The sequence below is a fragment of the Orbicella faveolata genome, unplaced genomic scaffold (genome assembly GCF_042242905.1).
Source record: "Orbicella faveolata isolate gen_17 unplaced genomic scaffold, um_ofav_v1 contig_13, whole genome shotgun sequence".
NCBI classification, from domain to species: Eukaryota; Metazoa; Cnidaria; class Anthozoa; order Scleractinia; family Merulinidae; genus Orbicella; species Orbicella faveolata.
The window spans coordinates 8,859,852-8,877,143 of NW_028301540.1; the positions used below are offsets into that span (position 1 = coordinate 8,859,852).

The 17,292-nt window shown below is 38.4% G+C and overlaps 1 protein-coding gene and 1 long non-coding RNA gene across 7 annotated transcripts in view; one reads left to right on the forward strand and one right to left on the reverse strand.

Moving 5' to 3' along the window:
• Positions 1-17,292, reverse strand: part of LOC110052930 (sacsin-like) — an 80,591-nt gene that overhangs the window by 31,191 nt on the left and 32,108 nt on the right. For 2 of the 4 annotated variants that reach the window (XM_089284476.1, XM_089284474.1), the window contains exon 1: positions 4,241-5,599. The exons of 1 other annotated variant lie outside the window; for it this stretch is intronic. In XM_089284476.1, coding sequence (XP_089140602.1) covers positions 4,241-5,477 — 1,237 coding nt within the window. In that variant the 5' untranslated portion in view covers positions 5,478-5,599. Of the gene's footprint in view, positions 1-4,240; positions 5,601-17,292 lie in introns of those variants that run through there. One more of the 4 variants, XM_089284475.1, reaches the window with a different exon arrangement.
• Positions 5,342-14,699, forward strand: LOC149114870 (uncharacterized). 3 transcript variants are annotated; one of them, XR_016205929.1, is made up of 3 exons: positions 5,342-5,460; positions 8,049-8,129; positions 10,366-14,699. It is a non-coding gene; the product is annotated as an uncharacterized LOC149114870 (long non-coding RNA). The 3 variants fall into 3 exon arrangements; XR_016205927.1 differs by lacking the exon at positions 5,342-5,460 and adding an exon at positions 5,773-5,923 and having other exon boundaries at positions 10,366-13,706; XR_016205928.1 differs by lacking the exons at positions 5,342-5,460; positions 8,049-8,129 and adding an exon at positions 5,767-5,923.

Sequence of the window (17,292 nt, forward strand, 5' to 3'; positions counted from 1 at the left end):
CTTTTATCTCCTACTGAATTTAGTTCAGTTGGAATTACTGGTAAGATCCACACCTCAATGAATTCAGCTTATCCAAATTAATTTCTTATCAGTAAGGGTTTTTTAAAACATTTGACAATAAAAATAAACGGTAAAAGTTTGCAACGTTTCGACCGCTCTTCGGTCATTATCAAGCAAGATGTAAGAAGTAAAATTTGCATAGATACAGTGCAGCTCAGATATAAGCGAACTACGTATACGCGTATCATACGAGCGTATTTTGCGTATACGCGTTTGTCAATACGCGCACATATACGCGTATATACGCGCGTATATACGCGTATATACGCGTATATACGCGCGTATATGTCTCTTTGTTATGCATTCCCACAAGTTTCTTTATGTGAAGCATTGTTAGTCAAACAAAGGACATTATATTTATTGAGAATGAAAATGGCTTCAAAGCGAAATTTGCATATTGTTAAAACGTCATGCCGATCAATAAAAGCTATCATATTTCGATCACTTCGCAAATTCACCGACAAACTACGGTTTGTCGACACTTGATCTTAAGCTACTAAAAATGGGAAGAAAATTGATACAGTCGCTTGAACTCTCTATTTTAACACGTGAACTTTATGTTCTTACAAGTAAAGATCTGTGTTTCGGCACGTGTCGGCAAGTCGTTTGCGAAATGTTTATTGTGTGAATTAGCGTTCTGAAGATCCTAGTCGAAAAAATGATATCTCGGGTTATATTTGACACAGATCATGCATGCAAATGGTAAAATACTCTTTCCTTGACGAAGAAATTGTGCATCAAAGTTTCTATGATGCGCCGCTCACGTTTAGTTATTTTTTCTTCAAGGAAAAGTTGTGTGTTTCGGCACGCGTCGGCAAGTTGTTTGCGAAGCGCTTATTGTCTGAAGATCCTCGTTGAAAAAATGATATCTCCGGTTTCATTTGACACAAATCGTTCATTCAAACGGTAAAATGCTCTTCCCTTTACCAAAGAATTGTTTATCAAGGTTTCTATGGTACGCTGCTCAAGTTTAGTTATTTTTACGTCGGGAAAAGGTTCTGTGTTTTCGGCAGGCGTCGTCAGGTCGTTTCCGAGATGTTTATTGTCTGAAGCGTTCCGAAGACCTTGTCGAAAAAATGATATCTCCGGTTATATTTGACACAAACCGTTCATTCAAACAGTAAAATGCTCTTTCTTTAGCCAAAGAAATGTTTATCAAAGTTTCTATGGGGCGCTGCTCACGTTTAATTATATTTTTCTTCAAGGAAAAGTTCTGTGTTTAGCCCTGCGTCGGCAAGTCGCTTGCGAGATGTTTACTGTTTGAAGCTTTCCGAAGACCTTGTCGAAAAAATGATATCTCCGGTTATATTTGACACAAACCGTTCATTCAAACAGTAAAATGCTCTTTCTTTAGCCAAACAATTGTTTATCAAAGTTTCTATGGGGCGCTGCTCACGTTTAATTATATTTTTCTTCAAGGAAAAGTTCTGTGTTTAGCCATGCGTCGGCAAGTCGCTTGCGAGATGTTTACTGTTTGAAGCTTTCCGAAGACCTTGTCGAAAAAATGATATCTCCGGTTATATTTGACACAAACCGTTCATTCAAACAGTAAATGCTCTTTCTTTAGTCAAAATAATTGTTTATCAAAGTTTCTATGGGGCGCTGCTCACGTTTAATTATATTTTTCTTCAAGGAAAAGTTCTGTGTTAAGCCATGCGTCGGCAAGTCGCTTGCGAGATGTTTACTGTTTGAAGCTTTCCGAAGACCTTGTCGAAAAAATGATATCTCCGGTTATATTTGACACAAACCGTTCATTCAAACAGTAAATGCTCTTTCTTTAGTCAAAATAATTGTTTATCAAAGTTTCTATGGCGCGCTGCTCACGTTTAGTTATTTTTTCTTCAAGGAAAAGTTCTGTGTTTCGGCATTCGTCGGCAAGTCGATTGCGAGATGTTCATTGTCTGATGCGTTCCGAAGACGTTGTCGAAAAAATGATATCTCCGGTTCTATTTGACACAAATCGTTCATTCAAACGGTAAAATGCTCTTTCTTTAGCCAAAGAAATGTTTATCAAAGTTTCTATGGCGCGCTGCTCACGTTTAGTTATTTTTTCCTCAAGTAACAGTTCTGTGTTTGGGCATGCGTCGGCAAGTCGCTTGCGAGATGTTTATTGTTTGAAGCGTTCCGACCTTGTCGAGAAAGTGATATCTCCGGTATCTGACACAAACCGTTCACTCAAATAGTAAATTACTCTCTTCCTGACAAAAGAATTGTTTATCGAAGATTCCATGGTGCGCCCCTCACATTTTGTTATTTTTAATTTCTTCGAGGAAAAGTGGTGTGTTTCGGCACACGTTTCCAAGTCGCTTGCTTGGACCGTGTTCAGACTTTGTTTCGAGAAGATATTATCTTTCGGTTGTGATGTTTGCTCCATGAAGATGGGATTGTTGAAGCGTGTATCCCCGGTTCTATTTGACAAAAAAAAAATAGTAAATTTTTGATTTAACGACAAAATACTCTCTCTTTTAATCAATATTCAGTCAGTTAATTTTCAGTCAAGTGCCCAATTGCAAAATGTTAGTTTCAGCTAACATTTTGCTTAGTCTGTAGGCATACGCGCGTATATTGTATACGCGTATTCAAAATAAAGAAAACTCTTTCTCACTCTGTGGCAAGCTGTCAAGCCATTGAAAACAACAATGACCTGATAAGAAAAGAAGAAACAAGAGGTTAGCTCATACATACTAATCAGGCATACGCGTATATGCTGTATACGCGTATGTGCGTATATGCATACGCGTATGTGCGTATATCCATACGCGTATGTGCGTATATCCATACGCGTATGTGCGTATATCCATACGCGTATACGCGTATTGGGCTGACGCGCATTACGCGTATATTTTGGTTCGGATATATCTGAGCTGCACTGTATATATAGCTACAAAGAGGTAAGAATGTGTGAAAATTATTAATGAAGTAAAAATATGTAAAAAGTATGTAAAAGAATTTACAAAGTAGTGCTAAAAACAATAAAAAACATGTAAAACTAATTAATAAAGAAAAAAAAAGATTATTTTAAAACTTTCGCACGAATAGAGTCAGATTGTACATTGAGACTTGGTCTCAGTTCATGAATAAAAAACATTTCGAAACAACAGGAACAGGTTTGAATTTGCTTGAGCTCATGTGAAGTACAGTGTCTGAACCGGGCATAAGACCTCAGGTTGAAATCATCCATTTTTTTTTCCCTGCACCTTGTCACGTACTGGATTTGTTCCCAAATCCAATTCCTCATATCAGAGGTTGGGGTTCAATCTGCCATTTTTTACACAAGAGTGTGGTTACCAATATTATGCATGAGCAGACCATTATTTCAGGGATCCATATTCGCGGTCATCCAGTCGTCCATGACGACTAAAATATCATAGGGACGACCAAATCAAGACAGAAACTCATCCACTGGACGAGTTTAGTTTGACTCTACCATTTTGGTCCACCATCATGCATGATTTGGTATTCTCCATGAATGAAATCATTGCAGTTGCAATTTTCAAATTGTCAACTGCTGATGCCCTGTACTGCATCTGCATCCACAAAAACATGTGGCGCAATTGCATCGATTGTTTTGATCAGGATACATGTATGTTGTTTAGTAAATATGTTGACACTTTGGAAAAACAAGCCAAATACAAGCAGGAAGAGTGAGAGCGTCCCTTTCTGCCTTCATGGCAGTCAAAGAGGCCTTGGCTTTCATTTGTACTTGGATTTTCTATGTCTGCTCACAGCCACAACTACGGATCTGATGTATTGGGAGACTGATAATAAAAAAGTAACCTTCCATTTACATACTGTTTTGTTGCCAGTCTTCCCTGTTGAACAGGCAAGTAAAATTTTGCCAGGGCAAGTATGTCATCTGGCATACTTGCCCAGCTGATGACTTGACGAGAAAAACAAATATGGATCCCTGTTATATGCAGGTCACATGGCGGGCTCTTGGCCAGTGAAAAGGAAGAGGTAAAAGCACCGGCTGATGAAAACTAAAATTTATGATTGTCCTGCTTTCTAATCAAAACCTTGATGAACAGGTACATCATACCATTAGCATCAGACTGTTATGCGGAACACTGACCTTGAGAAAGTCAGTTTTAGCAGCTTTCATTACTCTGATTAGTAAGTCTACATTGTAGAAACCTAGAAAAAAGCATAATAGTGGAACAGGAAGACATAGTAACCATACCATTCAAGCTTTCCACTAAATCCTGGATCATCCTTTTGAATCTCTCACATTCATTGCTCCAAGGGTAAGTTTTATTGTAGTTGTCTCTTAGCAGCCTCGCACTGTTTTCTCTCTCTCCTGGACTTTGGCTGCGCAGTTGTTGGATCCTTCGACCCCACTCTTCATGGTCATTCGATTCAACAATGACAGACTCCCCACCTTCTACTTCATGCAAAGCTTCAGCTATTCCTGATTCACCTGCAACAAGAACAGGTATACCAGCAGAAATAGCTTCCAGGGCAACCAATCCAAACCCCTCCGTACGCGATGGAAGTGCAACCACATCAGACTCATGAAACATCATTTTAAGTTCATCTTGCTTATTGCAGTAACTGCGGATTGTTATTTGGTTGCGGCTTATACATGTTTCCTCAAGAAACCATTCTTCTATTTTTCTGTGTTCACCAGGAGATGAGCCAACAAATGTTAGCTCAAACATCTTGTCAAGTGATCCTATGGCATTTGCAACAATGTCATAACCTTTGAGGGTGAGATCTTCAAAACTTGCCCGACCAAACATAAAGACCTTGAAATTCGTTACCACTGATCTATCCAGCTGTAATGACTCGGTGAAAAACTTTTGCAAAATCCCAGGAGTGATTCTCTCGACCACAACATTTGGAAGGCTTCTTTTGTACTTCTGTTGTAGCCGTGATCCAACTGCGACAACTACATCTGCTGCTCTACACAGCTCAATTTCACTTTTATGTTTCTTTTCATTCTCTTCGATTGTATCGACAGTAGCACTCTGGGTTGCCTTGAACTTTCCAAGGTCTTCACAAAACACATGGACAAAATGCATCCACTTGCACTTTGCGATTTGGACAATAAAATAGGCAGGGGTACCAAACTTTCTTCCGTGGCCTACCACGATGTCCGGATTCCGAAGTTCCGGAGGTGGAATTTTCAGCCAATCCTGAGGATCAGGCGATCCAGGAATACTCTTGGCAGTGATCAAATTCACTCGATGTTGTCTGGCGTCTTCTCTTCCCACTTCATCGCTATGGGCAACATAGCAATGAACTTTGATGCTGTCGCTTGCTGTTTTTGCCAAATTAACAGCAAATTCTCTGTTGAAAGTGGACAGACCACCTTTTGAAGACTTCCACTCGTCACAGAGAAACATAACATCGATACACTTCGAATGTTTCTGCCGTTCATCGTTACTTGCCGCACTCGAGGTTTGTTCGCAGGCCATTATGCGCACGACAGAGCTTCCTTTCAGCAGTTAATGACTCTTCTTTTGCTGAAGAGCAGCTTCGTCGGTTGCTTCCTCGTGAATCTCTTGTAGGGAATCCTCCGTGGGAAAAAAGATGGCGACTGGTACATTTACCCACAGTTCTTAGCGCACGACAACTTAAGAAACGTTTTTAAAATCGTAGCGTTGCACTTTTGTCCTACGTGGCAGACATGTTTAACACCTTTTGACCAATTGTGTGTGTTTTTGTTTCTTCCAATGAAAATGCGTTGTGAGAGTATTTTACTAGGGGACGGGAAGGTGTTTGCCAGGTGAAAGCTCGAAACCAGAAGCATATGCTTCTGTCGAAACCTATCGATTGTGATCGTTACAGTGAGGGTGTTTGCCGGATCTTTCTGCATGTTCCGAAACACATTTACAGCTGCCTTTGAAGCTTAATATTGTTGGTAAGAAGCTTTGTGAAGTGTAATGTATTGTATCATGTTGTCTGTAGTAATGGAGTGAGTAATTAATGGCTCAATTTTACCAAGCCATTTCGACATGTTCATCTGCAATCTAAGTATTGTTGATCGTGTTGCTTTCAAGCGGCACGAACTAAGCTGGCACTAGTTTGTACAGTCCACACTTAACTGTTGTGTTTTGCATTTTGCAATTAAGATCCATTGTGCTATTAATTAAACTGCGAAGTATCATTTGTCTTCGTCACGGACCTAAAGAAACGCTGTCATGCCGTCAGAGCAAATTTTCACTCAGCTTATTTCCACCTGGTATCGCCAAATGCTACCAAATATACAGCTTAGTTGGATTGAAAATTCTATAGAGGTGGGGCAAGGGTATTTTCGTAACGCCATGATCCGGTTTTTTTGTGCTCTGTGAATCGTGATTTGATAAAAAAAAAAAACTCAGTGTTCCGTGAATCGTGATTGAAGTGTATTCCGTGAGGCGTGAAATGCAAAAGTCCTTGGCTGTGAATCGTGAATAGATAAGAAATAAATCGTGAATGTCTAAAGTTGAGTTCGTAGCTGAATTTCACTGCATTGTGATCAGATTTTTCCGTGACCTTAGAGAATTTAATGTGATTCATGAAATCTAAAATTTACGATCGTGACTTCGTGACAAGACCCCCCCCCCCCTTGCCCCCCCCCCCCCTCTCTATAGAGCAAAGCAAAAGCAGTAGTTTCGAAATAAAGTGCAGGATTGCGAGGATTGAAATTGGTTACAGTTCAAGAAATTTGAGTTTAGTTCAGGATGTCAAGAAATCGAGTTTACCATTCTTGTGACTGTTTGAACTTTCGAGCCTTCATTTTGTCTGATATTTCTTTTCTGCTATCAGTACTGGCAATGATTTCTACCGATTTTAAAGTAAGCTTAAAGTAAACTCCTGGGTACAATCATGAAAACAAATGTACAATACATTTCCCTGAATGTTCCCTACCAAGCACAGTCTCTAGACATAAATTAAAATAGGTCACCATGCTTGCAAAAGAGATATGATTTACCAGTCTCACCTTATTTTGCCAGTTCTAGTACTGTTCATTTATTTCATCACTCCACATTACATTTTGCAGTGGCTGGAAGGTACAGTTTAATTTTTTGATATAGGCATACATGAAGTTTTAAGCATAAGGAAGAACATAGTAAACAACTTATGGAAAAGAATCTAAAATAATCCAGATGACATATACAATCAAAAAGTTCCTCAAATTGTTGGATTTTAGAGTCATAATTTGTGTCCATGAGTAATGATTTTGTTTTGCATGCTATTGAATAAGTGTACAATTCTGCACTTGAAAGGTTCGCAATGTAATATATACCAAGGAATCACCTTAGTTTAAGCAGTAAGCTTTAAGGTTATTGGGATTGTTTGTCCTTCTTTTCTTTTGCTGTTGACCGGCATCCTTTAAGCGGTTTGTTACGAAGCAATGTTTTGTAGACACGTAGCTAGTGTAGACAGTCATCATGTGACACTGCTTCAAGAAGTACTTGCCCAGGTTTCCATTTCTATGCGGCTAGTCTGTTAATTAGTACATAATAGGGATACATGCCAATGCCTTGTCATGTCTTCATTAGGTGGCATTGCCATCATTTCTTTGTGCCAGCTCTTGTGTGAGGAACATTACCATTCTTGTTATCTTCTGAAGAATTTTTTTCATATTTTTGGATACTTGGGTTGTTTGTTCTTTTAATGTGTAAAAACAATTAAAGAAAGGGAAAAGGGTTTGTTTATCTACTTGTTTTTTTATTCCCAAGGATGTCTTTTATCACTTGGTAAATATGATGTAGTTCTCACCAGCCAAACTTTGCCACTAGAGATTCAGTCTGTTCTGTTTTGGTTTCATTGTCTGTTGAAAAAGACTTTAAAAACCTAGGTCTTGATAAAATAGTCTAACTCTTGCAGTTGTTTCTGATTGAATTTTGTTTTCTTTTAAATTTCCCTGTACCGAGGAACAGCTTTTATTCTACAAGCCTGCATGTTATTTTAAAACAGTCAATCTAACTTAAAATACATGTATAATTGCATTTGTGTGATTTTGTGTTTATTAATAATGCTTTGAATTTCTATTTTTGCAGTAATGGATGATCATCATGGGTTGGATGAGGGAAAACATGCACAAACTGAAGAAAGTCTTAGTAGAGAAGGGACTAGGGATGGTGAGCATCAGCCCTTACTATTATAAGTATCAGTTGCCATGTCTTGATAATTTTTTTTAGAGTTGTGTCTTGCCAAAATAATTCATTGTTTTGTTACCTGTACATAAATGGGTCTTAATTGTAATTTTAGGGTTTATGTCTTTATATTATCCTTCAATATGTGGTTAGCTTATTAGTTTTTTTCTGGTACACTAAATACACCAGAAATACTAAGAAGAACATTGCAAACCAAATGTGTTAGAGAAAGCCAACTTATTTTTTGGCTATTATTTTTCAAAACGCATCTCTGAACCTGGATAAATTAGCCAGTTTCTAATTTTTAAATCCTTTTCATCCTTGCTATGAAGGCTTAAAATTTAGCACAGGGAGTGTTTAGTAGATGGATTTTCAAAATCTTAAGGAAGAAGTGATTGTACAGTACCTCTTTAATACATAGCTTAATATCCTTGTGTATCCATTAAACTAGTCAATAACCCATTGTCCCCACTAGAACAAAATAATTTTTTTTTTTAAATTGATATGAAATAAAATTCTCAATTTACCGGTAGTTTGGGAGGTTCTGTGGTGTATTATAGGTTAAGGTACAGATGTATGGCAGTTATACAAGCAATTTTTGCTGCATGTTACACAGAAGATATTTGCATATCATATGTAGTTACTTAAGCATTTGTCGCAGTGCACATATTTTTTCTATTCTTTGTTGTGACTCTTATTTAAAACCCCAAAAGCTGTGAACAAGACAGCCTGTAGAAACTTGAGCTTTCTGTGTTAGCAAATAACAACCTTAACTTTTGAAGTGCCATTTACAAAGTAACCAGCAGCACTTAAATGACAAAACTGGTAAACCATACATGTACAATTGCCCCTACTGTATTCTACATGTATACTCACAGCCTGCAAAGCACTCATTTTCTTTCCTGCAATGGTTTGGGGCACAACAAACATATAAATGAATTAAGAGAGGTTGAGGAGTCAAGGGGGCAGAGTAAAGAAAACTTTTGGGTGCTGCAAAGCTCTTACAATGAGCTTGACGGCTATTAAAGCAGTGTTTGACACTAACTTTCTTGCTAATTTGCCCTTTGGGTAACTAGTTCTGTTTTTGTTGGTTCCCCATGTGTCTTTTTAGTTGCCTACCTAGTAGACTTCTGTTGCCCATTACAGTAGCACTCATAAGAAAGTTTCAGCAGAAATGCTCAACTTTATTTTATAAACTTGCCTTCTTGTTTTGGTGTTGCAACAGTGATTCATTGGGTGATTAATCAGTCATAGAGCACATCCCTCAAAAGATTTTAAGCATCCACGAACTGTGCCCACACATTTTGATGAGACTCCACTTTTCTGACAAATAGACTCACTGAAGCACTTTTATCTGTCAAATACGATGAACCAACTGTCATGAATGAAAACGTGATTCATACCCTGAAGCACATGATCATCATTAATATTACTGTTATTATTTTTGTTGTCATCATTGTGGTTGTTTTTATTATTGCTATTTTTATTTGTTATTGTTGTTATTATTAATTGTCTTTTTAACTACAGTATCTAAGGAACTGCAAAAAGGTGGCTTAGCCTGTACCTGTAGTGCCCATTTTGTATTTGTAATCATAGAAAAACAAATTAAACTGCTTCTCTGCCTCACCAGATATCAGTCAGGGAGTAACTTACAATCCTGACAACAGTTCCCCATTTCTTTTTGAGTCACAACAGTAAAAATTGTAGCCAAGATATTGCAGTATGGTGCAATTTGTGTAGAAAGACTTTTTTTAACACAAACGTTATTTCCAAATACTGGTGCAAAATGCATCTTTGAAAATTCAAGGAGGTAATTAATATCAAGCATTTTATTGTGTTTTCATAACTAGGGATTAATGCTTTTTATGGTTCACACGATCACTGATTGACTAGCCACTTTGATTTAGCGAGCTTTATTGGGGCAAGCTTCTCACAAAACTTGGGTTCATGGCTTGTTTCAGAAATGAGAGTCAATTTGTATTAGAAACTTTCAGTGGATTTTTGAGTTAAATTTACATGACCTTAATACTAATAAAAATTTTCATTAGGTAGTGTGGTGCTTTGGGCCCAAAACAGCAGCCTGAAAACAGTCCCTGTAAGTTGACAAGCCCTTGAGTAGCCAGGAAGTTTCAAGAAATGGGCCCCTTCACAGAAAATGTCAGTTTTCCACAATATTGGGGTGTCTATTAATGAAGTAAAACCCTCTCCACATTTTTAATAGCCTGGCCAAACCATACCTGGAGGCATTAGATGATATGATCGATGAGGAGGAAGGGGAGTTAGAAGAGGAGAAGGGGAAGGACGAGGACGAGGACGAGGACGAGGACGAGGACGAGGACGAGGACGAGGACAAGGCCGACGACGACGACGACGACGATGACAACCACAAGAGGATCAAGAAGAACAAGCAGAAGGGCAAGACGAAGAAGACATTGATGATGAAGACCTCTGCAGAAAGTTAAAAGAGGATGAGTTTAGTGACAGTGATGTAGAATAATCAGTATTTATTTTATAGATTTTTAAAATTTTTATCAGTATTTCTTTCACAGATGTATTAATAATTAATAGTTAAGTAAATAGAGGATGAGTGTGAAATTGTTTTGATTGTTCAACATTTACAACAGCTTATTCAAATTAACCCAAGCTCAAAGGCTGAAGAAAATATGTCATTACTTTTTTTTACTAAATGAACCACAAATCACTGTGTTGTCTGTGAATAGTTTTGTTGGGTCTAGATTTAAGGGACAAAAAGGTGACAGACATTTCATCTTTGTTATAAACACCCATTCACAGTCGTGCATGACTAACTGTGGCCACCTTCCTTGGTTTTCTAGTTAAGAGCCCATTGACCGATTTGTGTGTACGCTCGCGCGCGCTGCTAAGGAGGGGAAATTTCACTTCCCGTTACTTACGTCAGCCTGAGCGAAGAAAATAAAAACAACTCAATACGTTGCAAATTCGCTTACATTTTAGATGTTTTTTCTTTGTGTTTCACAAATGCAAGATAAAAAAAGTACAAGCAAAGACAAAATAAGAGAAAAACAGAAAAACAGAGCAAAAGAAAGAGAAAAACGAACTCCGTGCCACTTTGTTTCATCGTACCGAAGTGCGCTGTTAGTGTAAACTGCGCACGCGCTGATAGGGTAACTTCCAATAAATATCGGGCTCACGTCTGGTTTCTTTAAATGGTAAAGGAAACGCGGTTTTTCATTAAATCCAGCCTTTTTCGACGAGTTTCACTTAAAGCCAACTTTGGAAACATAGCTATGCACTCCTTTGTTTGAAATTATACTTTTTTCAGAAAATTACGAATTTTTCAATATTTTGAAATTCTCTCAAAATCTGACCTTGTAGAAATGAAACAAAATCTACGAATAGCTGGTTTGCACATGATGTCACTAAAATTCAAACTACAAAACTATTGATCTTCCTGAGATTTTACTTTAATGATGTATAAGAGCAGCTGAAAACTAATTTTCATACAAATTTTCGATCTGAATGGATTCTTGGTTTTGTGATACACTACGCTTGAATTTCTAAGCTTTTGCGTGACTCGGCATTTACATGACGGCCTAGAGGGCTGTCATGATGGTCAAAAGAGTGACTTATTTCGGAGAATTTGGCTATCTGAATAGTTCATGTCTTAGAGAAAGTACTATTTTAATGTTTTAGAGCTCCTCGCGGGATAAATTCACGCTTTTGTAGCAAAATTCAGTAACAGATGTTTCTGTTGGTTTCCGGCCGCCATGTTGGTGCCCATACGGATGGGCACCAGCATGGCTTCTCCATACAAATCTCTATAAATTTGGGTAAAAAATTTCTCCACATATCTTGCATAAGAAAAATTGCTGTAAGCAGAATCTTGGCGAGAGTCTTTGCATATCTACTTTCTTTTACTTCCCAGATTCTGGACTTTATTTATTGAATGGTTTTGATTTTTATTTTGATCTATTTTGAACTGTGTGACACTGAAAACCAGCAATAGCGTAATGAGGATTAAATTTAAAATGTTAAATCAATGAAAAAAATCCCGATAAGGTAATTTTCCCGGGAGCCTTTGCATTTTTTCAGTGTTAGTCACATGACCAAGGGCGTGGCCTGTTGACGTCATCATTACTGATCATGAAAAAGTTAAAACACATGAAATAAGTCTGAACTAACTAAAAATGATGAGGTTATATGAAAATAAATTATCTTCAGCAAGGGCTCGAAAAGATCAGCTAATGGGCACTTAAATGAGCTAATGCTAGTGGTATAAATTCCAGTCTAGCGATAAATTTAAAAAAAGATTTGTAGTCTTCTTTGTCATAACTGAATTATGTCATTGAACTAGTACGAAGTCCGTGTTGGTAAAACATTGGTCGAGTTCTTCACCTTGCAATGTCATGACGAGATCCATAGACTTGTGAAAAAAGAAATACCCATATCAGTATCCGACGTAAGTTTCATTCCATGTTCAATGCTAAATTCCTGAGAGGTGTGCCTACAAACGAGGACTAACAATAGAGCTATAAATCAATGAACATAATAAATCCCTCTAATGCTGTGTTTAGACTTGAACGGTTTACCGAGGTATCAGAGTTTACTTACCTAGGTAAACATTTTCCGTGTGTAAACGCCAACTGATACTTTGGTAAATGCCGCAAAAGACAAAAGAAATTTAACCGAGGTAAAAGTTGTAATTACCCTGTGATCAGGCATGGTTACAGTTGGTAACCAAGGTCAAGATGACAGATATATGCGCTTGTGGTGGCGTAATATTTCATTTCCCGCGGTGAGCGGATTGTGCGACAAAACGTTTCTTTTCCAGTTTTAACAATCTTGGCAGATAACATGGAAAGATTAATGGATCGATCTTCTTACGGCGAACAATCCGTCTCGTAAAAGAAAGCATTGTATTTTTTATTCTCAGTATTACTTACAACTTTCTCTAGACAAACGTCGATCCTTTGTTGTGTAATTATTGTCGATATATTTTGCCACCAGGGAGGATGCTGCATACACGACGTATCTACGCATACGCATATAACAATGCATACTCTGGGTATGATCAAGCAACTGAATTTTTGCCGCAATATTATGGAATGCGGTCCTCACCTATGAAAATGATGGCACCTCAATTTGCTCCTGTTCCACTGCGGTGGGATCCTCGTGCAAGTTCGATTTCATGACGTTGTTAATGCAGCGTGCACGAATGTTGAAAGATCAACTTGAGTTATTTGAGCCAGAAAAATGTACCATGGTTAAGTAACCTGACCTTAGTAACTGTTCACCTTGGTAAAAGTTCAAATGCAAACACAGCACAAGATTCTCCAACCGAAACAAGTGATTTGTTGTTGAAGTATCACTGAACTCCTAATTTTCAACCCTCTGCTTTCATTTCATCCTTCTCCCGGTTAATAACAGGCACCCGCTGTGAGATTTCATTTGGTAGAAATTTGGGGACTGAGTATATTGTAACCACTGCATTTCAGTCATACCCCACAACAAAAAAATGTGTAAACTTCTTTTGTGTGGGAGTCCCAGTTGTTCACTAAGAAAGAATATAATGATTAACAACAATGTCTTGTCTTTCTCAATAAGAAAGAACAGGAAATGCCACCAAAAAGCACAGAAGACAGTTCTGTCATGTGATCAACATTTTTGGTGGCTACCCTGAAATGCTTGAAATCATGGCTCTATTTTCATCATCACACCATCTTACACCTCGATCTGCTGATGTAATCCTAGTTTGGGCTGAAACTATAAAATCGCTCACAGTTTACTTCACATACATGTACATCTTGGATTATTTGCATCAGTAACAACATTCCAAAAAATAACTCACGAGCTCCGCTTTTAGGCTCGGCTAAATCTATATATTAGGAAGCCCTGGGGATGAAATTGGTGAAACAAATTCCGACCCAGTCTTCTCAACGCAAAGAATATACCTCATTGCTTGTGTACTTGAATTACCCATTTGCCCGTCATTGCCTTTCCGTGTCATAATACCTACGCAAGACGTCCGGATAGAGGCTTTACTGAATATAAAGTGCATCGTCAAAGGCTATCACCTTTGCCGGTGAATTCGAAGTGTTCACTGCAAACAAGAAGAGGGGAGAACGCGGAAATGCGTTTAAAGTTGTGAACCATTGTGGACAGCTTGGCCACCTACAGTTCGAGCTTGTGGATCCTCTTCGGCCACTACATGCACATATTTCTGTGTTAGTGAATTATTATTTTTTATTAAAACTGTAACAAACAGTCCGTACAATTTGTAATTTGTAAACAATTTGTACTGCGTACAAAGTTGTGGTTTTTATGCGTCGCTTCCGGTTCTGTCAATCTGCAACCAATCGATACCAATTTATCTATCGATTGGTATTGATAATTGATACCAATCGATAACCACACGAATCTTCGCCATCGATTGGTCATCGATTATCAATATCAATCGATTAATTGATATCGATTGGTATCAATTGATATCGTTTGTCATCGATTGAATAGCCCGGGTTTTAAGGGTGTCAAGTCTTATTTTGGAGATTCGGTGATATTTCTTTCTAAAAACAAAAATTGAAATAGTGTTCAACGTAACCTGCCTCAGCACGTTTGCGAAAATCTATTGGTTTCTTTCAGAGGTTTCTTTAAGAGCACTCGGCTAACCTCCAGGTACGATTTCCGTACAGCGCCATACATTAATTATGTATACAACTATCTCAAACTATCACACTATACTCAAACGGCAATCGTGAAAAGAACGAGTCAGTCAAAAAATTGCATGCACAATTAATATAAGGGGTTGTGGGGAAATCTTGCCAACCTCCCTGTCAAAATAAGAGAGCCCCTCTGCCAGTTCTGTCCACATAGTATAACTTCAACTCAGTGGCAGGATCACTATGATAACGATGACGACCACAAAGCGCTTTGTGGTATTTTGAATAGGCCACAAAGCGCTTTGTGGTGTGAAAGAATGGAAGAACCAAATTATTTCAGAAAATAGCTGTGAGATATTTGCGAGTCAACGAGCCATTCAGTTTTCAATGTTAAATCCCAAAATGAAACACCACAAAGCGCCCTGTGGCATTTTGAATAGGCCACAAACCGCTTTGTGGTGTTTTGAATAGGCCTCAAAGTGCTCTGTGGTGTTTCGACTACTACTGCTGTTTTATAGAGCAAAGCAAACTAGGAACAGCTAGAAAACACTCCGGCCATAAAATCTACTAGAAAAGAAACTTTCTGTAATAAATGTTCGATGCTACAGGAGACGGCTTACCCCAAAAGTTTCAGTCAGCTTCAACAAACTTATACTGAGAAGAGGGCTTTCGCGAACCGGCTTTCATGCGAGTGACAAGATTGGGAATAGAGAAATACTGCGCAGATTGAGTGGTAGTTTTACAGCACCGGCACCAAAACTAAAATTGGTCACACTGCTTCTCAGAGATTTTGTTTTGCCTCTGTAATATTATTGAATGATCTGAACAATTTGAGGATAATCAAAGCGCAGAGTTTAATATTGGCTGGTGGGGAACATGCAGTTCGCAAACCGGAGAGCAACCACTGTTTAAATCTTCGATCAAACTTTCATGTTGAATTTGAAACTGAAAATACACTACACGGTCAATTTCCGATACAGATCATGTGAGGTAAATGCAATTCTTACAAATAGCCGCTGCATATCTTATAGCCGCTGCATACCAGTCTTACGTTGCGTGTTATTAAACAGAACGCATGATATCATTGGCTCAATATATCACATTACGTCAGAGGACATGTCTGCCACATCATTCTCGTCCCCATAGCCCTTTTCGCTCCTCTTAGCCGGCGGGGCCTTGGCATGAGAATCGAAGGGCCCTTCGATTCTCATGCCAAGGCCCCGCCGGCTAAGAGGAGCAAAAAGGGCTATGGGGACGAGAATGGTGCCACATAGGACATAACTGCAACGGTACAAAACCTTGTCCCAGGGCCTTCTCCTTGACGATTTTCAAAATGGTGGCTCGTTGGGAGCTATGTCACTTAGCTAAGTCGGCACCCAAGCTATGGTTCTGGTTATGTTGAGAAAATATCCTACCAATCATCCTTTGCTGATTATTCTCTTACAATTGCTTTTTGTGTGGCAATCAATGATTGCCTTATGATACAAAAGGATCCTTGCCTCTGAGGTTCTCACAAATTCAGTCCTGAATGTTGGCAACCTTGGAATATCTATGATCCCTTTCTAAACCCAGTAATTCATGAATTTGTTTAAAAACAGAGAAAATCATAGCTATGACAGTTGTCTAGATGTGGAATGTCAAATATATAGCACAGATTTTTACAATGTGTGGTTCCAGGAAATATCCATCCCCCCTCCCCCACTGAAGGAGTTGGAAATTCCAGAGGGGTGGGGGGATCACATGCCCAGGAAATTATAGAGAGAGAGAGGTGGGGGGGGGGGGGGGGGAGAAGAGGGTTGAGGGATAATATATTTACTTTTTTTTTTAGACAGTTCCATAATTCTCATCATAATGTCCAATTAGTGTTTGTTTGCATTTAGCTTACCAAGCCGGGGATGAAAAATTAATAGCACAAATATGTTCATCATGGTTTATAGGCTCGATTTCTATTGCCACATGAGTGAGCAGCTGGTGAGCGAAGTCCACGTTGGTGAAGGTAGACAGTCAAATAAATCCTGTAAATTGCAATTGTTTGGATGTCTGCCACACTTACTTAGCAAGATGCTTCTGTCACTACAAACGGTATCATCTTTGCTGGCACGCTGTGGTTTGTCGTTATGCATTAGCTGTCGGGATGGATAATGCATCCTCTGGTATAAAAACAGCCAATATATATCAAACACTTGGGAAAGTGTTTCACCACATACCAAACACCTAAAATTGCATCAAAAATACAGGCTATGCTGTGCTATGATTTGGACTGTCTTCTCGGTGTTTGAAAATGTGTTGAATTGTTGTCATGTTTGTTATGATCATGAGATAGAATTTAAAGAGAAACAACATCAGGTAATACAGGTTTCACAACTTTTTTCTCAAAGTTATTCCTTTTATTTACTGTAAGATCCACTGCTTGCCTGACTGGTAGAAAAATAAAAAAGGTAACAAACTCAAGAATTGCAAAGAAAACTCACCACCCGGCTGTAATTAAATACACAATGAATTTTGTAAAAACA